The following is a 21,111-nucleotide window of genomic DNA, read 5'->3' as shown; positions in this document are numbered from 1 at the left end:
GTAGTGAAGTGGGTAACTTTCTGCTCAGATGGCACAGAGAGAGACGCGAGAAAAGCCTCCTGCTTTATCACATGTCAGTGACGGCCCATAAAGCCACCTCCCTTCTTCCTCCTGCCTGCCCTCGGGCCCAGCAGCACTGGCGCAGGGCCTGCCGCAGGCCCCATCCCTCATCATGGCAGGGGTTTAGCTGAGAGGCTTGGGTTTCTCAAGTTTTAGAGTAAGTCTTCGGAGCATTGTTTTGGCTCAGAATTCAGTCTCTCATTTTCCCAAGAGCAGATTCCCCATGTGATGGCCAGATAAAAACCCCACACTCCATTAATCCTGGGCATAATTTATTTTTTGCATAGGCATAAATTAGAATCTGGAGATAAAAAATTAAGAACCAATAGTGCAGCATTTGTGACAGGAGAGCGCAAAACAAAACCTGGTTGTCCGGGGCAGGGGCTGTGCCGAGGCCCGTGCTGGAGGACCACAGGTGGCCGCAGCCTCGCCTCCACCCCAGCCCCAGCCGGGGCCCAGCCCTGCTCTTCAGGGCACCTGCCTGCACAGCAGCCACTTCTGCCCCCTTCCCACAGGCTGGAACCAACCACATGGCTAGAACCAGTGCCCCGAGCCCCTGTGGCAGCCAGGTTACAAGGAACTGAAGTCACCCAGTGCCCCACAGAACGGGGCTAGGAATCAAGCCTTTAGCTTTTCAGTTAAAAAAGACCTTGAAAAATATATACATAATACAGCAGGGCCTACTAGGTCTAAAAGCGCCCCCCTTAGGCCCCTTCCCTACCCAGCCTCCTCCCCCAGCCCCCCACCTGACTGTCCCCCATAGAAAACAACCTAGAAAGGAAACATAGAAAGGAAACAGAATTGAGCAAGAGCTGAAAGGGCCCCAGGGGGGTGGCTGAGAGTTAAGGCCCCTTACATCAGGGACCTGATTGGGATGGGGGGGGGGCAGGGCCCACAGTGCAGACAGACCTCCTCCCACCATGACACCCTGAACAGGTCATCATTGTCACTGGACCACAAGAGCCCAGGCCATCCCTTGCTCTCCACCCTTTCAGCTGATCCCAGATGCTTATGGCCTCAGACAGGTCTGAGGTCCCTGCACCCTAGGGGAGGGCAAGCCCTAGCAGGAATGGGGAGCAGAGTGGGCCCCAGTCTCATCATCAGGAGAGAGAACGCAGCTACTGTCCCCGGCAGAGGGGAATCTTACAGGGCTGGCCCCTGGGCCCCTCAGGGTCACACAGGTAGCAGCCCTGAGGCTCAGAGGAGCCAGACCCTCTACGGTACAAGAAGCCCTACGGCCCACCTCAACCTGGGACAAACACAGCTTATAGAAGTCCTTCAGGCACACTGTGGGCCAAGCTCCCCTAGGTTGATGGCACTAGCTTTCTGGAAGAGCCCAGCTGCCGTCTCCCAGGAGCTTCCTGCCTGGGGCCCAGTCCCAACCTGTACTCTCCTTCCAGAGGGCCTCCCCTCCCTGCCTGGGGACAGGTAGCTTGCCTGCCCCAGGCCCTAGCTTGTCCCACCTAGAGCTTTGGCACCTGCGTCATTCGCACACCTCCCAACAGCAGTTCCCGTGTGCCAGCCCTCCACCAGGGGTAAGGGGCAGTCCGGTCTCCCCACCTTCGCTGGAACATGTTCACTCATCCCCTCTCCCTGCCTCTCAGTCCCCCATGATATGCTACATATATACACCCTCCCAGGAGGAGGAGGTAGATGCCCGGTGCTGGCACGAGGAGAACAAAGAATGAAAAGACGCTGGAGCCTGCCATCCACCTCAAGCCGCCCTGTTGCTAGGAGAGCCTGCACGTTCCTTCTCATCCCCACTGGGCAGGGGTTCCCGCTCCGGGAAGTCAGTGCACTGATCAAGCGTGTGGGGGAGAGTGGCAGGGCTGCTGCTCACCCACTCCCAGAGGGGGCGCATGCGGAGAGGAGCTGGCCTCCCAGCTGGCTGGCAGTGGCACAGAGGCGGCCTAGTGGGCGGGCTCCCCGTGCACCCTGAAGCGGTAGATGCAGGTGTACTCGGGGTGGCCCCAGTTAGTCAGGATCCGCAGCTCCACCACCTGGTACGTGGCCATTTTAGGATCCTGGGTAGAGAAGAAACGGGTTCAGAGTGTCAGTCCTCAGACCTCTCGGGCAGCAGGCGGGAGGGCAGACAGCCGCCCCGAAGGCCCAGCGCCCTCGCCTGGGTCTCTGCAGAGGACTAGACTTCAAAGCTCCCATCTTCAGACCCTGGAGCAGTTTCCAGCTGGTGGGCCAAGGAGCCCCTGGGCCTTCCAAGGTCCTACAGGGGCCACTGACCCCCAGGAGGGTGCACTGGGCCCGGCCCACAGCCACATCCAGATGGCCTCATAGCCGAGCACCAGCACAACTCACCCTAAACTGCCAGGTTCACAGCAGCTCTCTGCCATGGTCAGTGGAGGAGCTGCTTCATGGAGAGTTTGATAAATGTCAATGTTGGAAAAGAATCCCTTTACAAATTAAGCACAATTTCTTAAGTTCCCATCAGGCCTCTGTCCTCTATGCTCAAAGCGCTTTTTTTTTTTTTTTAAGATTGGCACATGAGCTAACAACTGTTGCCAGTCTTCTTTTTATTAATTCTCTGCTTTCTCTCCCCAAAGCCCCCTGGTACATAGTTGTATATTTTAGTTGTGGGTCCTTCTGGTTGTGGCACGTGGGACACCGCCTCAGCATGGCCTGATGAGCAATGCCATGTCTGCACCCAGGATCCGAACCAGCGAAACCCTGGGCTGCCAAAGCGGAGCATGCGAACTTAACCACTCGGCCATGGGCCCAGCCCCTAAGCCACAATTTTGGAGCCGGTTTTTGGAGCAAATCTCAACTCGTTTGATGCCACAGGCACAGTGCTCTCCCGCTCTCCCTTCCTACTCAGCCTCTTGTCCTCCACCCTCTCATAAAGGCTCAGTCTGCACACAGCCTGAGAAATCCCCACCCCTCCCACGGCTCAGTTATCGCCTCGGAGCTGACAGCTCAGGCTGTATATCCAGTCCCCGCGACTGGCCCATGGGCGCCTCAAACTCGGTAGCCAGACCTGCTCCCCGCTCTGCAGTAGCCTCTCCGTCCTCACCCCCCTGCTCCCCTCCAACCTGACACCCATGGTGCTCTCAATTGTGCATCCCACCGCCTCTCCCTATCCTCACTCCCAGCACCCTCTCCCTGGACCTGCTTCTCCGCAGCCACTGCCTGCTCCATCGCCCTGTCTCCAGGCATGTCGCCCTCACATGCACCATTTACACGCAGTCACAGTGATCTGACTACAATGCACGTCATGTGGTCACTTCTCTGCTTAGAACAGGGCAAGGCCCACCCCCACCCTGCCTAGCCCTGAAGGCTGAAATTCTTTGGCCTGGTAACCAGGCCTGCCTCTGGTCTCTCTTCCTGCCACTGTCCCTTCACCACCTCTCACGACCCCCACTCATGTAATCCCTCACACTAGGTGTATTCCAACTCCTCACCGCTGGTGTCGCTCTCAGGCCACCTGCCTCGGATTCATCTGGGCTGTCGGTCAGAACACAGGTTCCTGGGCCCCATCGGCCCTAAGGAATGGGTCTCTTGGGGTGGAGACTGGGAATCTGCATTTCTAACAAGGACCCAGGAGACTAATGCCCACTCAAGTTGAGGCAAGAGGCCTCCCTCAGTGGCCCACACTGCACTGCCCGAGGCCCAGCTGGGCCACGCTCCCTCAGCCACCTGTCCTTTCCAGGCAGCCTTGCCCAACCCTCCCCATCTGGAAGGGGCCCCTCCCCTGAGCTGACATCTGCGTGGCGCCTCTCCCACGCCACTTGGACAGCTGTCTCATTCCACACCTTGACCTGTGGGAGGGCAGGGCCTGAGGGCAGGGGCAGTTTCTTGCTCTGAACCCCCAGTGCCTGGCACAGGTGCTGCTCTGGAAAACGTCTGCCGAATGGACGGGAAAGTGAATGTGCCACCGCTGCTGGCGCAGCAGAATCCTGTACCTGAAAATAGAATGTCTGAATGGGCTCCCCATCCTGGTCATAGGTGAACTGGCCAAGGAGTGTCCCTTCCTGCTGCAGGTCTTCATCAAAGCCCTGAAAAGAGAGTGAAGGATGGAGGGAAGACCCTGCTCTTAGACATGTGCTGGCCACCCGGGGAGGAAACCCACCCTCCTGCTCCCACACTGGTCGCCTCCCACCCTGGCGGGACGGCAGAGGCCTGTGCACTGGACCCAGGGCTGCTGTGTGCTCTGTGACAAGTCACCTAACTCCCTGGGCCTTGCTTTCTTCCTCTGTAGCCTGAGGTAACTGGGACCGAAGTGCCATTTCCCACCCCGGCGCCATCTCTTCCAAATCCGCCAATAACCCCAACTTTATCCTCAGGGGAGACCTACAGGGTCCTCCTACAGCCCCTCCGGCCCCACACCAGCGGGATACTCACGAAGATGGCGAAGTCCTTGGGGGCACTGGAGATGGTGCTGTTCGGCGACAAGGACTTGGGCACATGCTCTAAGGTGACAGCAGTGGGGCGGATGCGGGCAGAAAGGCGAACCACAGCAAAGCCCTGGGGCCCCTGGAAGGCCCAGCAGTTGCCTGGGTGCACGTCTGGCTGAGGGGAAGAAAGTCGGGTCAGCACAGGGCTCGTGGTGAAGACAGCCCGCCCTGAGCGCAGCTCCCGCTGACCTGGTTACACAGGCGACTCTGCGTGCTCAGGGCCCGTGCTGCTCTCGCTGGGTGCCTACCTGGAGAATGACTCGGGGCGACTGCGAGTGGTACCACAGGGGGATGCCAAAGAGGCTGAGGAGGGCCGTCTTGGTCTCGTAGGTCTCGGAGCACCGGGTACTGATGACACTGGCCCCTGAGACGGGAAAGGAAGGCAGTGTGGGCACCTGGAGCTGGACACCAGCCAGGGAGGAAGACCCAGCCCCACACAACCAGTTCAGCTTGCCAGCCAGGAGACCCTAAGAAGGGGCTGCTATTGCCCACCTCCTGCTGAGGGTGGAGGGCAGATGCCCCAGGCCCCGTCTGTACCCCAACCCAGACCACAGAGCAGCTGTAAACAGCCTCGGTACGTCCCGACTTCTCCAAGCCGTCGCCTGTCTTTGTTGTGAATTCCAGGTTGATGACTTGTTTGCCTAGCACCACGGCTGCCCCAGCAGATCCAGGGCCTGGCCAGGGCAGGGACCGGAGTGTGGCAGAGGAGAGCGGCGCACGCACCTCCCGATTCCAGCGCGTAGTCCACCATCCCGATGCGGTCCTCGCTGTAGCGCTTCAGGGCCTGCTTTACAATGCGGTGCACCTGCTAAAACACAGGCGCCCAGAGCAGTTGGGACGGGAAGCAGCCTCGTGCTGCCAGGGGCCAGGAAGCCCTGGACTGACTCCTCCTGTGCTCACACCACATTGGTGTCCGGGCACACACGCCATCGCCCCTGGCAGACCTCCACCCTCCCATACCAGCCCCAAGCAAACACCAGAGTCTCCTGCACGTCACTTAGCTCCTGGAATATGCCAGGGAGCAGCAGTGTGGGACTGTGCGGGTCTATAGCCCTCGGGGAGGAGGGCAGTGGGGGGAAGGGGTGTCTGGGGGCATGCGGCCCTCACCTCCTCTGTGACCCCGATTACACCTTCCTTCTGCAGCGTCAGCCCCAGGCTGGCTGCGGCCTCCCTCGCCGACTTGCCCTGCATCTCAGCCATGTGGGCGAGGATCTTGCTTTCCAGCTCCTGCAGCTGCGCTTGTATCTCCTCTCGCTGAAGGAGCCCAGCGCGGGTTCCCCCACCTCGGAGAAGGAACTGACTGACCCAGGCAGGGAACTGAGACTCCACCTAGGGACGGAGAAAGGTGTCACTCTGGGAGGCTGGCAGGGACAGCGGGAGCTGCTATGGCAGGGGCCAGGACAGGGCAGCGCCTGGCTTGGGTACAGGGGGTAGGGAAGGAGTGCATGCTTCCAAGGGGGAGCCACACGGAGGAAAGAGCTATGAACAACGCTCCACGTTATTGATAGAAAAAACAGGAGGAACTCCTGTCAAAGAGAGCCAACATCCGTGCCAAGTCCAGAGCAGGGGGCTTGTGAGACTAACAGGCTGCAGGGGCAAGAAGCTCTTTGCTGTGCAGACTCCCAGGATGGGCCGTCTCAGAGCAGGGGGTATTCAGCAGGGGGTTGGATGGTTCCAACTCACGTCGTCCCGCACGGCCTGGATCTGCTGGGGCAGCAGGTCCACTTGGTCCACCACCGAGCTCTGCTTCAGGGTCAGGGCTGCCAGCTCCTGCCGCAGGCCAGCCAGCTGGCCCTCCAGCCGCCCCAGCTCCTTCATGGAGTTCTCCCGGAAGGACTCCTGCGTCATCCTACTCCCAGAGAGAGAAGAGGAAGCCTTGGATCTCTGGTGAGGGGTAAGGACATGCCGAGGAAAACAACAGGATGCCCTAGTCGGCTCCTGATACGTGGGTGTGTGCCCAGCCACCACCCATACGTGAATGCAAGGCCTGCTCTCGGAGACTCTGGCTGTAGAACACAGCCCGGTGCTGACGAACTGGCTTGCCTATCCCCCGGCGCTAATTCTTATCCTGTTCTTTCTCTAAGCCCACATCCATGATTCACTCTGCCTCAGCCTCTCACATCCTCGACACGTATGGACGTCTGGGGCATGAGGTTGTACTGAAGAGATGGTGTGCCTATAAACGAGCCCACGGATCCCAGTGCTCCTGCAGTGCCCCCCAACTCCCACTGCACCTCAAGGACAGGCTCTAGGCCCGTGGTCTTGAGCTGGGTTTCAGCCATCCCCCTCCCTGCTTGGAGCACAACCAGAACTCTGCCCTGGGCGTCTGCTAGCCAGTCCTGCCAGGGGAGGGGGTGCGGGGAGGTGGGGGGAGGGGCAGGCCTGGGCCGGATGGCAGCGCCCATTACCGTTGCCATTCGGACTTCAGCTGCTGGAGTTGAGCCTCAGACTCCTGTAAGCAGGAAGAAGGGACAAAGACAAGAAATGTCAGGCTCAGAGCCATCAGTCTCCCAGAGCAGGCTCTTTCCCTCTTGGGGTCTTTGCTGAACAACATCGCCACCCTAGGGTCTCCCAATTCCTCAAGCAAATGTCACACTGGCCTCCTGGTGAGGCCTCACGAGAGTCCACCCCGTATCTGGCACACTCAGGCACTGACACGTTCACTCCTTCGCTCGGCATGTTACACCCAGACAGCAGCATGTTTGAAGGTAGCCCCTCCTGTCCTCAAGCCCACTCCCCCTGCTCCCTACACAGCCCTCCAGGCCAGCGGAGCTCGGCTCAAGCAGCAGTCAGGAGACCACACACCCCTGCTCCCCGTTCTATGTCTAAGCAGGCCCTTGGAGAGGGGCCAGGGGTCCAAGGTCGCTCAGCCCAAGAACGAGGTTGAACTGGATCCGGGCCCCAGTGTGGGCCCCCAGTGCCCCCAAGCCCACTGACCTGGGAGGCCTGGACAATCTTCTTGAAGAGGTCCTCTAAGTCTTGTTGGTGTTCTGCTCTCAGGGTAACCAGTTCTTCCTGTCGGGCAGGAAGGAGGGAGGCTGAGGATTCTACCAGCGCTCAGAGGGCCCCTTACAGCCAGTGCGTGGCGTAACTGGAACTGGAACCAGGCCCGTTGGATTGCAAACTTCAGCTCCCAGCCTCTCTGCTACAGTGCCTCTTGGAAATGCGTGCGACTCCTCTGGATCTTTGCTGCACGCCCACATGGTGTCGGGCACTGTCCCAGGCACTTTACCATCTCACATTCTCACAACCAGGGGCAGGCCCGGGGGCAGATGGGAGAGTCTCCATTTTAAAGAGGAGGAAACTGAACCTTAGAGACAGTGAGTAACTGCCAAGTGGCAGAGCTATCTGACCCCAAATGACACCCTTCTGTTTCTCTCATCTCAGTGTACGGGCCCTCGCCCCCTCCAGCCCACGCACCCACAGCATCACCCACACGTGACACTCAGCTTCCACCCTGAGACAGCAGCCCCTCTCCCCACCTGGATCCGGGCAGCAGTGTCCCTGCGGAAGTCCTCCTTCAGGGCAGCCTCCCGGCGGCTCACCAGCCCCTCCAGGAGCCCCAGGGTGTCCTCGTGGCTCAGGCTGCCGCTGCCTCCCTGCCCCGCAGCCCCTTGCCGCAGCTCCAAGCGTTCCAGCCGCATGGCCTCCTTCTGCCAGTTGGAGGAGAACTCGGCAGCAAGAGCTTCCAAGCGCCGCTCCAGAGAGTGCACCCGGGACAGAAGGCGCTGCTCAGCCTGGCGGGTGGGGGGAAGCCAGAGGTGAGGGTCTGCGACAACAGTGCCTCCTGAGGATGGGGCTGCAGAGAAAGCGACGGGAACACCCAAATGCAAATGCACGGTGGCCCTGAGGCCGCAGGACAGCCTCTGCCCTGCAGGGAGGTGAGTACCTCAGCAGGCAGGTGCGGTGCCAGGATACATGGGGCTGGGAAGGGTCTGATCCCAAAGCCAGAGTGAGTGTGGGCCAGGGGAGAGGGCACAGAGCGCCCTCCAGGAAGAGGGTCCGAACGGAGGGCAGTCCAAAAAGAGGACCTGGAGCACAAGATGACCTGCTGGGCTGAGCCCACCCCCTTCTCTCTCCTACGCAGGCACGTATGCGCAAGAGCCAGGGGCCACGAGTTCAGCTGCTGACTTTCACCAGCTTCCACTCCTTCCATACATAACTATGGCTAAAAGACCAAATAATCTGAAAAGGCTTTTTCCTCTTTAACTGGATGCCCCACAGCAAAGACAGAAAAGTCATTTGGACTTGAGGGTGGCATATGATAACATGCCATGAATTTTGAGAACCTTGTTTGCTTAGCAACAAAAACTTTTGCCAGGAGAAATTTGTCAACTGTTTGTCAACTGTCGATTAAAGGGCAGGGACCTACTGAGTGCAGAGGTTGCTCCTGATTTTTAAAAATTCAATTTTTTAAATAGGCAGTGTGTTTGCACGACTCAAAAAGCAAACAGACAAACAGCAGAAGTCATGCTCCTGACCTCTGCCCCCATCGGCCCAGGGCCCTCACTGCCACCCCCTCCCAATCAGGCAACTATTTCTATTAATGTCTTTATCAAAAGTAAGAAAACATAAAGATATATTCATTCTTTACTTCCCCCATTTTACAGAAAAGGTGGTCTTGAAATTGAACTGTATTTATTGTCTTTAATAATGATTAAAAAAGGAAAAGTTACGGATGCCAGAACATGTCATTATTTTATGAAATAATAAGATCATGGTCAGGAAAGTAATATCCATCAAAATAAATGGTTTAAAATGTGATACCAAATTAAATTCAACAGGATGCTGGCAAAGTTCAAAAACTATAATTAGGGGACAGAGAGTTTTATCTTTTCACGGTGGACCCCAGGACCTGTGCACAGCATTCTGGGTAACTGTAGGCTTGCACCTGCAGGCTCCTGAGAGCACAGCTGGCCTGATCCATCTTTAGCCTCTGGCAGATTGCAAAAATGGCCTCTGTCCCCCCTCCTCCCTGCATCTGCACCCTCTGCAGTGTGGCCTCGCAGGTGCTCTCACTGAGAGGGGGAGTCTATTTCCCCCTCCCTGAACCTGGACTGGCCCTGAGATTTGCTTTGGCCAATAGAACATGGCGGAAGTGACAGTGTGCTAGTTCCGAAGTGAGGCCTCAAGTTCCAGCCTGATTCGGCTCTCCTGGAACCTTGCCTGGCGGCTGTAAGAACGAGCCTGGGCTAGCCTGCTGGACAACAAAAGGACATGGGGAGCACAGCTGCCCAGGCAAGGCCTAGACCAGCCTGCCCGCCGACCCAGCCAACTGCAGACACACAGGGAGCCCAGCCAAGATCAGCCACCCTTGCTCAGACCAGAGAGCCACCCAGAGGACCCCCAGCCTCATGAGCTAACCAGATGCTTGTAGTTTTAAAGCCCTGATCTTAGGGGTAGTTTATTTGTGGTAACAAGTGACTGAGCAACATATTACCTTACTCATAGAAGGTGCTCAGTAAATACTAGTGAAATTATATTGAAAAGGAACAAAGTAGATAAGACAATGTGTCGGATGCCTCTTCCTTCCGTTTTCTGTGCTTCTGAACTTTGGGACAGTTCTGAGTCACACTTAGGCAGAGGCAAACCAGCTCCCCAATACCTGCACCCCAGACAGTAGAGAACGGGGTGTCCTGGGAGATGAGACAGCGCCCCTGCTGGAAGAGCATCTCTTCAGGGTTGCACATAGGTGTAAGAGCAGGCAGACCAACCTCAAACACAGGCTGAGGGAGGCCCGTGACCCTCAGACACTCACCTGGAACTGTGGGGATGACTCTCTGGACTCCCACACCTCATGCTGCTGGCTGTTGCCCTTCCCTGCCCACCAGGAAACCACGGCGGGGTGGAACGTCTGCAGCCAGTAGGGGTAGAAATACCACGCACCTGTACACAGGGGAGAGGTGGTTACCCGGGCCGGGGGCCATACAAGGAGGTACACAGCGGTGAGGATGGCAGCCTAACCAACATCGGTTATCAACAGCCCATCTCATCCACGTGAACTGTGCTCCCGCCAGAAGGCGGTACAGGGATGAAGGTTCCCATGATGCTGAGGCAGCAACCTGACAATCCCAGAGCAGATGCATTCTCACACCCCCTCAGGAATCCTCATCATTCTGTAGATGGCAAAACTCGGAGACAATGGCTTTAACAAGCTAGGCATGATCCAGGGGTAGAACCCAGAGGCCTGATGGTGGTTCTGAGCCGAGGCGGTACATCAGAATCACCCAGGGAGCTTTTAAAACACTCGGTGTCTGGCCCCGCCCTCCAGAGGGTGAGTCCATTGGTCTGATGGGCCTTCGTAGGTGAGTTGAAAAGCTCCCCAGGTGACTCTACTGGGCTGCCACGGTTGAGAATCACCGACACAGAACACACCCCCTAAGAGAGGCTGCTTGTGGTCCCAGAACAGAGCACAAGGCTGCAGCCACACAGAGACGCTTGCGTCTTGCTTTAGGGGCTCTCTGTGACGTGTTTACTCCTGAGCTGTGCGTGTGTGCGTGTGTGCATATGTGCACGGGAGTGAGGGTGCCTGAAGAAGCCATATTAGCTGAGGGGTCTCCATCCCGGTAGGACTGCACACTTGCCGCTCAATCGTCACCAAGAGCGGGTGCGACGGGCAGCACACGACCACCAGGCTTTGAGTCAGACTCTCTAAAAGCGCCCCGCGTCCTGCACTCCCTGAGCGGGTCCCTGTGCTCCTCTGCCTTTCAGACTCTCCACACGCTCCTCCTCATGCTACAATCCTGAGATCAGCTCCACCAACCCCACAGGGTGACGGCTAAGCTTGCATTAAACAGATAACACACAGGAATGTGCTTCCTGAACAAAACACTATACCATTATAAAGGGTCATTATTTAAGGGCGATGCCCAGTTTTCACTGGATATGAACAAGCTGTTCTTGCAACAGGAAACAAAAAGGAAATCAACTGTTGGAAAAATATTCTACTTTGGTGTTAAAGAAATACAAGTTGAGCAGACGCTAAACGTATAAAACCAACCCTCCACAAAAAAATAAATAAAGCACAGTGTTTAATTATAAATTGGTACAATCATTAAAACTGAGCCCGGGGGCCAGAGACAGCTCACGTGGAATTGTGAAACTCACGTGAAACTGTCAAATGCAAAGTTGAACACGAAACGTATGTGTAAACATAATGATTACTACTGTGTAAAAAATGTGACAGTCCAGTGACAGAGATTGGAACAATGTAGGGCATCTTGTAAATGCAGGTATCTTCGTGTAAAAAGGCATACTTCTCCTCACTACTTTGTTGTTTGGATCTTAAAGATAGGTAAAGATTGAACTTGACGTTATAACAATAATTCACTCACCCAGATGACATCCTGATTTGAAATGGAGGGCAGTAACTGCTAATAAGAACAGTGTCAGAGTGCCTGCTTTTTACCCCAATACTCCTGTGCTGGGGCATGTCCAGCCCAAGTGGCTCCAAAGATGCTCTAGATGTGCCATGCGGTACAGTGTAGCCACCCGACTGAGGACAAGATCAGTGGATCGGGGCACGTTCCCTTTCACCCACTGGAACACCCTGAGAATGCCACAGCATCGGTCAGCAGAAGTCCCAGGAGAGCCAGACAGGAGTGGCCTCGGGCTCAGGGCTCAGGAGCTGCTCAGCCTCAGTCTGACCCCAGTTGGCCTACCTCCTTCCCTTTCCTGCAGGCGATCGCTATCCCTCTGGTTTTCACACTTCTGCTCAGCACCAGCCTCCGCCCACACTCTGCCCGGCCCCTCCGGCTCAGCAGCCCCATCTCAGCACGGCATGCTCGGCCCACCTTCCCCTGCAACAGTGGCCAAGCTCACCATACGTCAGGCCAGTCAGGAGCAGCAGCAGCAAGAGGAACCACAGGAACGTCTTCAGGGACGAGAAGCGCCTGGACCGCACGGGAGAGGAGAGCAGGGGAGGCGGAGGTGTCAAGAGGGCTCCAGGGCCCCTAAGTCCCCTCAGGGAGCCCCTTGAGACTTCTCCTGGGGTGCTAAACTGGAGTTGAAGGGGGATGCCCCGAGTGTCCTGTTCTGCCCGGGCCAGACCGGACGCTTTAGAGCTTTACCTGCAGGTCTTGGAGTAAGGGGGACAATTCTGATTCTGAATTTTATTGATGTTATAAATATATATAAGATATATGTTTATACATTTGATGTTATAATATACATAAAGAGTCTTTGAAAACCCTAAAATTTTCATATATAGAGGTCCTCTAAGCAAGCAAATATAGAAAAAAATATGGAACTCCTTAAACAATGTTTTCTTTTAGAAAAACGAGGAACCTTTTTTTGGTGACACGAATCCATCCTTGCCCCTCTTCTCAGCATAGCTGGCCACCCACCCCTACTAGGATTACGGCCACAGGGACCCTGACTTCCTGGCTCAGTCTTCTTTCCTCTGCCAAGGGGCCAGTTCCTAAATCCTGGCACAGCTGGGTCAGGGGCCCGGGGGACAAACCCACAACATCCTCAGGCAGTGCCTATTCACGGCCTCTGAAGACCAGGTGGAAAACCCTGGGTCTGGATTGCCACAGGCCCGGATGGAAGCTGAACTTTCTGGGAAATACCACTTGCTGGCTGGCGCCTAAGGCCTGACCAGCAGGAGGAAGGCCAGGCTTGTCTGAGAGTCATAAGTGGCAGGGTGGGGCTGGCATTTAGCAGGAAGCCTCCAAGAAGAAATCAGAACCTGTGTTGAAGAATACTCCCCGAAGGGCTATCAATTTGGGGAGCAAAACCTGACTGAGTGCCACCCTCCACTAGGTAGAGGGCCTCTGGGGCGTCTACTCCAAGCTCACTAATAAAAAAGCTTCAAGTGGACTGGGAAGAACCCCTCAGAGAAATGATCAGACACGGGTTTAGATGCTGTACAGCCCTCCCGCCTGGGGCTTTCTGACTCATTGTCCAAGCAGAGCCCCACTGACCTGGTTAAAACGAAGACGTCGAGGAGGGAAGCAGCTGTCGTCAGGCGGTACCAGGTGGTGCCAACCCACCAGTACAGGAGTCCGAAGAGCCGGCCTGGAAGAGGGACCATCAAGCTTAAGTGTCACCCTGAGCGTCGGCCTGCAGATCATGGTTTCAGAGCACCACTCTCTCTCCACCTGCGGTCCTCCAGGCCCCTACGAACCCCGACCTGCCAGTGGCCCACTGTCCTGTCCTACTACTCAGCTCCTCTAATCCCACCGGCCAGTCTGCCAACACCCTCTGTCCAGCTCTGCAGCTGCTCCTGCCCTTCCAAGCGAGGGTGTTCCCATGGCTCTTGGCTCCCAGTGATTATTCCAGAATGAGCTTTCCCCAGTGGGCCTACAGTCTCTCTGTACAGGCAGAGAGACGGGTAAGCAGTGTCTGCTGTAGAGAATGGGAGCGATATTTCACAGAATAGCCAGTGCCGACCTGGAGAAGTGACCACCATCCAGAAAAAAGAGCCTGCCCGAGACACAGCGCTCCTCAACCGTGAACCCGAGCTCCGCTGGTCCACCTCTGAGTATCCTGCGGGGAAAGGGCGGAAACCAGCTCAGTCTGCCCTCACTTTTAAGAGCCCTGGGTATGGAGACTGCCTGTGACTTAAGTGTCTTTTCCTGTGGCCCGTGAGCTGAGGCCATGTGTCATTCTCCTTTGCATTCCCAGAGCAGCACGCAGGCCTGGCCCCTGGGAGGTCAGCAACGTCTGCTCAAGGAATGAAACGGTAGGCTTCTGACGTTTCATTTCCCCTGAGCGCCTGTCCACACCCTCCTCCTCACCAGCAATCCCTCAGCCACTGTTCAGGACTAGACTAAGGGGTCAGGCACCTCCCATGCGTGAAGCCCCAGATTAAAATGTTTGCTGGAAACGAGCCAAACAAACGTGCTGACCTCAGGCTGCTCAAGGACTAGTGGGGACGGGTCAATCACAGCCCAGTGTGATGAGGGTCACCCCAGGCCTGGGCTCTGGGTGCCATGGTGCACAGGAGGAATGCCCAGCCGGTCTGCCAAGTGCTGGCCAGACACTGCTCTCAAGCTGTCCGGGTGCACCTTCCCCAGGCTTCCCGCCCCCTCCCCAGCAGTCCGGAACCTGCTGGTGCGTCTTCCTGAGGAGCTCCCGCCTCCCTGCCCTACCTGCATAGTCATCCTCAGAAGAGTAACCCGAGGAGGACCCGAAGAAGTCCTCCGAGAGCTTGTTCTCCGCCAGCCCGTTGATTTTGCTGCTCTCCGTGCCGCCTGTGCCTCTCCTCCTCCTTACCCGCAGGTCTTCACCTGCGGAGGGAAGAACGCAGGGTTCTCCTGGGGTAGAGACGCTCTGAGGAGGGTATTCCAGAGGAGCATCTCCAATTGACAGCCAGAATCTGCCCTTGGCCTCTCCCCACTCTCCGGGTCCAGGGGAGGGTAAGCCGGGCCCTGGCCCCCTTGTCTCTTGGGCCTGGAGCAGCTATGCGGCTATGTCACCATCTAAAGGGACCAGGGAATTCAGACACTTGGATGCTCTTCCAAGGGTTTCCAAAGAGAGGGAGCCCCTCCTCTGGCCCAGGAGTGGTTAGGAAACCACTCAGTGGCGGGGAGGATTTTGGACCCTAAGTTTCCAGAGGAGGCAAAGCCCCAGGAGAAAGGCCTAGGACACTCACTCCAGTAGGAGTCACCGTGCAGCTGGTCGTCGAGGATGGAGCTCCTGGCGAGGGCGGCGGCCCGGGGGCTGCCAATGTAGGACTCCCTGACCACCGACTCACTGTAGTAGGAGGTGTGCGCGTCGGAGGAGGGGCCCAGCTGTGGCGCTGGGGAGAGGCGCTTCATGTTGCTGGATTTCTTCTTCAAGGTCCTGTGGGAGATCAGCCAGGACGGGGCAGGTGGGGACAGGCTGGTGAGACCAGCCAGGAATCTGGAAGCCTGCAGCCTGTGCCCTCCTATGGTGAGTGGGCTGGCCTTGTTGCTAGGCAACTAACAGCTCCCAGCTACCTACCGCCACTGAGCGCAGGTACTTTCTCCTGCTCCCATTATCTCCAAATCTCACAAGCAGCAGGTGAGAGCCTCCCTAAGTGATGCAGCTGGGATTCAAATCCAGGTCTCTAACTTCAAAGCCAAAGTTTTTCTCATGCTTCTCAATGGATTAGTAACTTCTACAACCCACGGAAACCCAACCCAGCCTCCTAGAGCTAGCTGAAGCCTGGGGGGAGGGGAGACTGGTATCCAGTGCTCATGTCTGCAAGGGGAGCAGGACAACCAGGTGGCCAACCGCCTTGGTTCATTTCTGGTGACCCTCTGACTTGTTCCTCTCCTCGGCCTCTTCATTGGCTCCACAGATAGAAAAACACAGGGTGTGGGTCTGGGGAGGGTGGTCAGACGGGCACACCCATCCACAGCAGAAGGGGTTCCTGTGAGCCCAGCTTGCAGTTTCGGGGTTTCCGGCCTGGCTTATTCTTGAAGCTGCCTCTCCCCACTTCCTGTTCTCTGAACAGGAGGGCAGCAGTCTGGCTTACAACAGGAGAAGAAAGGGCACTGGGTCCTGGCATCCTCATAGGTGTGAATGTCCCCCTTGACTGGACACGCGTGTCTGATCTCTGCCCACAAAGGTCACAGCAGGAAGACACTGCACAGTGAACTGCCTGAGCCAAGTGCTCTGCGGATCAGCGCGATCCGCAGGGGTGGGGGCGACCCCTACCTGAGAGGGCTGTCTTTAAACAGGGTGCTCTGGCTCCCCATCACTGAGCTGCCTCCACTGCTGCTGCTGCCGTCATCGTCACCCTGGGAGTAGCGCGTGAGGCGCTGGCTTCGACGAGACATGACGAGGTGGGGTGGGGACCCTTCCCCTGAAGAGAGTCTTGGGAGAGAAAGGAGGACATGGGAGGTGTGGCGCTGTTCTCAGCTCCTCCCCGGGGCGGAGAGACATGGCACTGCCTCCCAGCGAAAGGACCACTCCCTGTGCCTCCAACCCAAACAGCCTGAGACATGGGAGACGGGCATTTACGAAGCATCTCCCACACCAGCGACCCCCCACCCCGGCTGCTGGCCCCACCCCACCTCAGGCTCACTTAGTACTCAGGGAGCTTCTTCCACGGCGCTTTCCACAAGGTTTCTACCCTTAGTGTACCTGACCCTGAGCCCCGCGAGAGCCAGAACTGGACCTTCCACAACCTTTGACATATAGCAGAGCATGTGGCACATGATAGGCATGCAACGGATGCTAAATGAACGCCTTTGGTCACTGCTGCCCTGCACAGACCCTCCCATCCAGCCATCCCCCCACGCTGCCCCCTCCCTAGAGCTGTGTCTGGTCTCATTCTGCTGTTTCCCTTTGCTGTGACCCGCTTTCCTTTCCTCACGGCTGTACTCAGTGATTCAGGGTCCCAATCAAACTCCGACTCCAGAAAACCTTTCCATGCAGACCCCCTATATTCCAATGGGGCTTGGATGCTGTAGTCCTTTGGCAATTTCTGTGCTGCAACATCCGTGCATCTTGATGTGATGATGACGGTGATGATAAAATACTTTGTTAAATGCCTCCTGGGGACCAGGCTCCTCACACACCCATTTCTGATCCTTATGAACAAGGGAGGTATCGCTACTCTCACCCTATAAGGGAGGAACCTAGGATACTGAGAGGATCAGGGACTTGCTCACGGCCACTCCGCTTGAGGTGACAGAGGCAGGGTTTGAGCTCAGATCTGACAGGTGGCAGGGCCTGGGCCTTTCCACTCCACCTAGAAGTTTTCAAGTTGTTTCAGGAATGTGTCATGTGTCCCCAACTAGAGTATTTTCTAGCCTCAAATATTCTCAGAACATGCTGTAGACAGAGTTGTTACACAACACGTATTTGTTAAACTAACACAACCAGGAGGTGGAGCTGCAGTGTGGGACTACAGTCAGTCCGCGCCGGACGAGTCCCCAAGTGGGGCAGGAAATCAAGGCTCCGCAGTTGATAACGAGGACTCAGAGGAGGCCAAAGTGAAAAGACCTGGCAAAAGGCGCCATCCTACAACCCGAGGAGGATTAATAAGCTTTTCAGCTCTATAAACCCAAATTCAAAATCTCAGATTACCAACAGGAGGATTCTCGCCGTGGTGCCTTTGCCAGCCTGTATCACAAAATCATTGTAATACTGAGGCCCACCAGAGCGTCCCTAGTACGTGTGACTTGTTGTCACTTCTAATGTTCTTGGCTGATACTTAAATTACTAGTTCTCTGGGTAGCATCGTGGGCATAGACTAACACATCCCGACTCAGACTACAGAAACCAGCAGGTCTGGTTAGTCCAGCCGGAGAATTCTAGAAAGCCCTCTTCTGAAAACAAGCAGCCTCACATCTTGTCTTATTGGCGTCTTCTCAGGGAAGATGCCCACCTGGCATCCCTCCCTGGTTTTAGCCGGAGTTAGTAAAGGGACCACTTGGTAGCCGCCAAAGCAGGAAGTTGACCTGAGTCCTTTTCTATGCTCCTCTCCTTATAAGGTAATTCCACCCCCATGGCTGCCCTCCCCACCTGAAAGCTCCAGATGCCCACACAGGCTCCTCCTCTTAACCCGTGCCCTGCTGGAGTGGATGAAGCCTTCGCCCTGAGGCAGAAACAAAGCAATGTGTTTATACAGCACTCAAGCTGCTGCTGGCGAGAACAGAAATATTCAGAGGTGTGTGTGTGTCCGGTGGGGGCTGAAAACTGTCAACAGTCAGCACCCGCCTCCACCCTTCCAGAGGTGTCTCTTAGTCTTTCCTGAGATCACAAAACAGTTTGCAAATTGAGCCTGGGTTTCACAAGATGAAAAAGGTCAAGGCTCCATCCTCCAAAACAAAACAAGAAGTGAGCTTCTAGGAGCTAAATCTTTTGCATATGAGAATAAATACCTCCCCAGACACACATGATCAGTTAAGAAACTCTCAAAGAAAACACCCCTCCCCACTTCTGAGCTGAACCACATCCTTTTCTACACTCTACCTTTCCACGCCCCCCTCACAAACTTACATGGCAGTACCCATCCAGTCTTCAGACTGACCTAGATCCAGGGCATCTTCCAAGGGGCATTTTCACACTACACGCCCTCGCGGGACCTGTAAAAGCTCCAGGGGCGAACTCCCTTCTCCCTGCATTCCCTACGGCGGAACCTGAAGAGTTTTACCAACCACGCTCCTCCCCTGCCTCTCTGCTCGAAGTCACACTCCCGCCCCGTTTGTTTGGCTTCTTTTTTAAAAAACTGAACAAAATGGGCCTTCCTCCTATTCCCAGAGTTCTGACAGGAGGCGGCAGAGGCAGGGAACGGCCTGTCCCTGGAAACTGCCTGACTGGCACGAAAACGCAGACACTGCCCTGGGCCGGTCTGGGGCAGCCCGGGCTTCGCTCCCCTCCTCTCGGGGAGGTGCCCGGGGAAGTCCCGCCTGGGACATCCGCCCTCCGGCCTGACCAGTGGGGCGGCCAGCCCCGGGGGCGGGGGCCGGGAGGCGGCGATGAGTCAGGGCGGCCGGCCTTGGCTCGGCGCTGGCCCTTCCCGACCGGCCCAGGGGCGTGCGCCGGGCGGGGCTGGAGCCTGGCCCAGCTTGTGCCGGAGAGGAAGAACCAGGCCTGGGCAGCTCGGCCCCGGCCGGAGCGGCCCGACGATGACCCCGGGGTCAGGCTGGGCCCAGGGCGCGCGGGGAGGCGGGCGAGGCCGGCCCACCACCCTCGGCCCGCGCGTCCGCCCGCCCGCGGCCCGCGGCTCGCTGTTACCTGCTGCCGGAGCGGCTCCGTGCGGGGCCGGGGGCGTCCGAGGCCCGCTGCGCCGCCCAGGCGCGCCCGCTTCCCGGGTCGGAAGCCCCCGAGCGGGCTCGGCGCGGGGTCCGGGGAGCGGCGGCGCGGGACGAGGCCGGCAGACTAGCGGACAATGCGGCCCGCGCACAACCTCCCTGCGCGAGTGGGGCTGGGCGGCGCGCGCGTGGCCGACTGTGTATGTGTGCGCCTGTCAGTCAACGCTGACAGGCCGCACCCCATTGGCCAGGCCCCGCCCGCGTCACCGCCCCCGGCCGCCGCCCATTGGGCGGTTTGAACACAAAGGCCCCCGCTCGCCCCGCCCGTCGCGTGGGCCCAGCCGCCCGGGCGCGCGGGGTCCGGAGCCCGCGAGTGGAAGCCGCGGGCTCGGGGCGACGGGCGGCCGCGGGAGGATGCAGCTGGGGCGGGTGAGCGGGGTCACGACCTGGCCTGACGGCGCACTTGACTCCGGCTCTGGCGGCTCAGAACACCGGAGCCCGCTCCCAGCGCTGCCTCGTGCGCCCCTCCCCACCCGCGGCTCTGTGGCCGCGGCGTCCGTCCAGCGCTCCGCGATCTGACTCGACGAGGCTGGGATGCCGGACCTTAAGGGCATTGGGTGGTTGGGGGCAGGGCCTCCGAGGACGGCCTGAGGAAGTGGGGAGCAGGGGAGGTGGAAGACCCCCGGCCTAGGGCCCACCTGGCCGGGTAGCACGTGGTTAGCCCTTAGTGGAATGTCAGGAAACGAAGGTTGAAGGCTTGTGGAACGCCGGCCGGCGCATGCGTAGCTGTCTTCCTAGTCACGCCTGCCTTTTCTACGCCCATTTTACAGACAAGGAAACAGGTTCTTAGAGGTTTTAAGTGATTTGCTTGAAGTCACAAAATTGAGATTAGAAGATTCTCTCCACACCCACGTCCGTGTTTTTTCCATTTTGGGATTCTTTGGGGATTCCAGACATGGCAGGAGGCTCTGCGGCTTCCCGATCTGCCCCTAGAGCCCCCAGGTTTCACGGCAGAAGGTTTCTTGGTTCTAAAGAGGGAGCTCGCCACTCTTTGTGCTGAGAAGGCGGGGCTGGCTCCCTGTTCCTCTGCTTTACTCGAATTCGCTGTGGAATGAGGCCCCATAGATCCCGAATGAGTCAAACGCCACCTGACTCCAGGGCCCCTGTGCCCAGGCTTGCGGCGGCCAACTTTACAGAAGCAGCAAGTGCACAGCTTGGGAGGAGCCACTTCCTGTGCAAGCTGGTCTAATAAGGGAAGATGAAACCGTCCTTATTTCACTGTTAAAGTGCCAAGAGGAAGAGACAAGAAATGACAAAATCACCCCTCTGAGCCGTTTTCCTCATTTGTAAAATGTGAATAATAACAAGGACAGGAAGGCGCTAGGGGTAGGGATTGAGGAAATGCAGAGCTGTTGTGCTAGGTCGACTCCAGTTGAAAATCCTCCCGGCTCCCTGGGCCTCCATGGCCGCACCTGGAAAAGAGGGGCCTCGCCTAGCACTTACAGCATCTCGAAGACAATGCTGCGGGCCAGTGTTGCTTCTGGGGTTAGACTGCGAGCTCCGTGAGGACGAGGGCCTGGCTCCTGTCTGAGTATCTGCTGAACGTGGAGCCCGTGAAATGAGAACTCAAGTCAGATTTAGGGGAGGGTCTCCTCACCAGGATGCTTACCTCCCCAATTCTGTCCTAGCCAGTTTCCGTGGAGTCTCAGACCGCACCACCTCCACTGCAGAGCCTGCTTCCCGCCTCTCCGAGGAGCCTGGCAAAAAGACCCCTTCCCAGGATGGGCTGGTTTGTGGAGAAAGAGGTGCTGTGCCTCCCACTGGTCTCAGGCAACGGCGGTGCCCACGGGCTGGCTGGAGGCAGGGCCCTCTTAAGCTGTGTTACCTCTGTGGAGCTGTAGTAGGCAAATAACGGGCCCCAAAGACATTAGGTCCTGATCCCTGGGACCTGTGAATGTTATACGTGAAAG

General features: G+C 57.3%; 1 protein-coding gene across 4 annotated transcripts; it reads right to left on the bottom strand.

Moving 5' to 3' along the window:
- Positions 1 to 311: 311 nt before the first annotated feature.
- Positions 312 to 19,383, bottom strand: SUN2 (Sad1 and UNC84 domain containing 2). Of its 4 annotated transcripts, none has more exons than XM_014851293.3 (18): positions 19,125 to 19,383; positions 16,095 to 16,253; positions 15,064 to 15,254; positions 14,561 to 14,698; positions 13,860 to 13,955; positions 13,391 to 13,484; positions 12,288 to 12,358; positions 10,225 to 10,352; positions 7,949 to 8,203; positions 7,404 to 7,481; positions 6,875 to 6,918; positions 6,150 to 6,315; positions 5,574 to 5,795; positions 5,190 to 5,274; positions 4,715 to 4,830; positions 4,414 to 4,581; positions 3,975 to 4,067; positions 312 to 2,084 (listed from the first exon to the last, which is right to left on the bottom strand). In XM_014851293.3, the coding sequence occupies exons 2-18, from the start codon at positions 16,214 to 16,216 to the stop codon at positions 1,971 to 1,973; spliced, it is 2,181 nt and encodes a 726-aa protein (XP_014706779.1). In that variant the 5' UTR covers positions 16,217 to 16,253; positions 19,125 to 19,383; the 3' UTR covers positions 312 to 1,970. The 4 variants fall into 4 exon arrangements, with proteins under 4 accessions (XP_014706779.1, XP_070362970.1, XP_014706778.1 ...); XM_070506869.1 differs by having other exon boundaries at positions 5,190 to 5,271; XM_014851292.3 differs by lacking the exon at positions 19,125 to 19,383 and adding an exon at positions 18,387 to 18,745.
- Positions 19,384 to 21,111: the final 1,728 nt, after the last annotated feature.

This window comes from Equus asinus, chromosome 4, assembly GCF_041296235.1.
Source record: "Equus asinus isolate D_3611 breed Donkey chromosome 4, EquAss-T2T_v2, whole genome shotgun sequence".
Lineage (NCBI taxonomy): Eukaryota > Metazoa > Chordata > Mammalia > Perissodactyla > Equidae > Equus > Equus asinus.
This window is presented reverse-complemented; position numbering and strand designations above follow the sequence as displayed.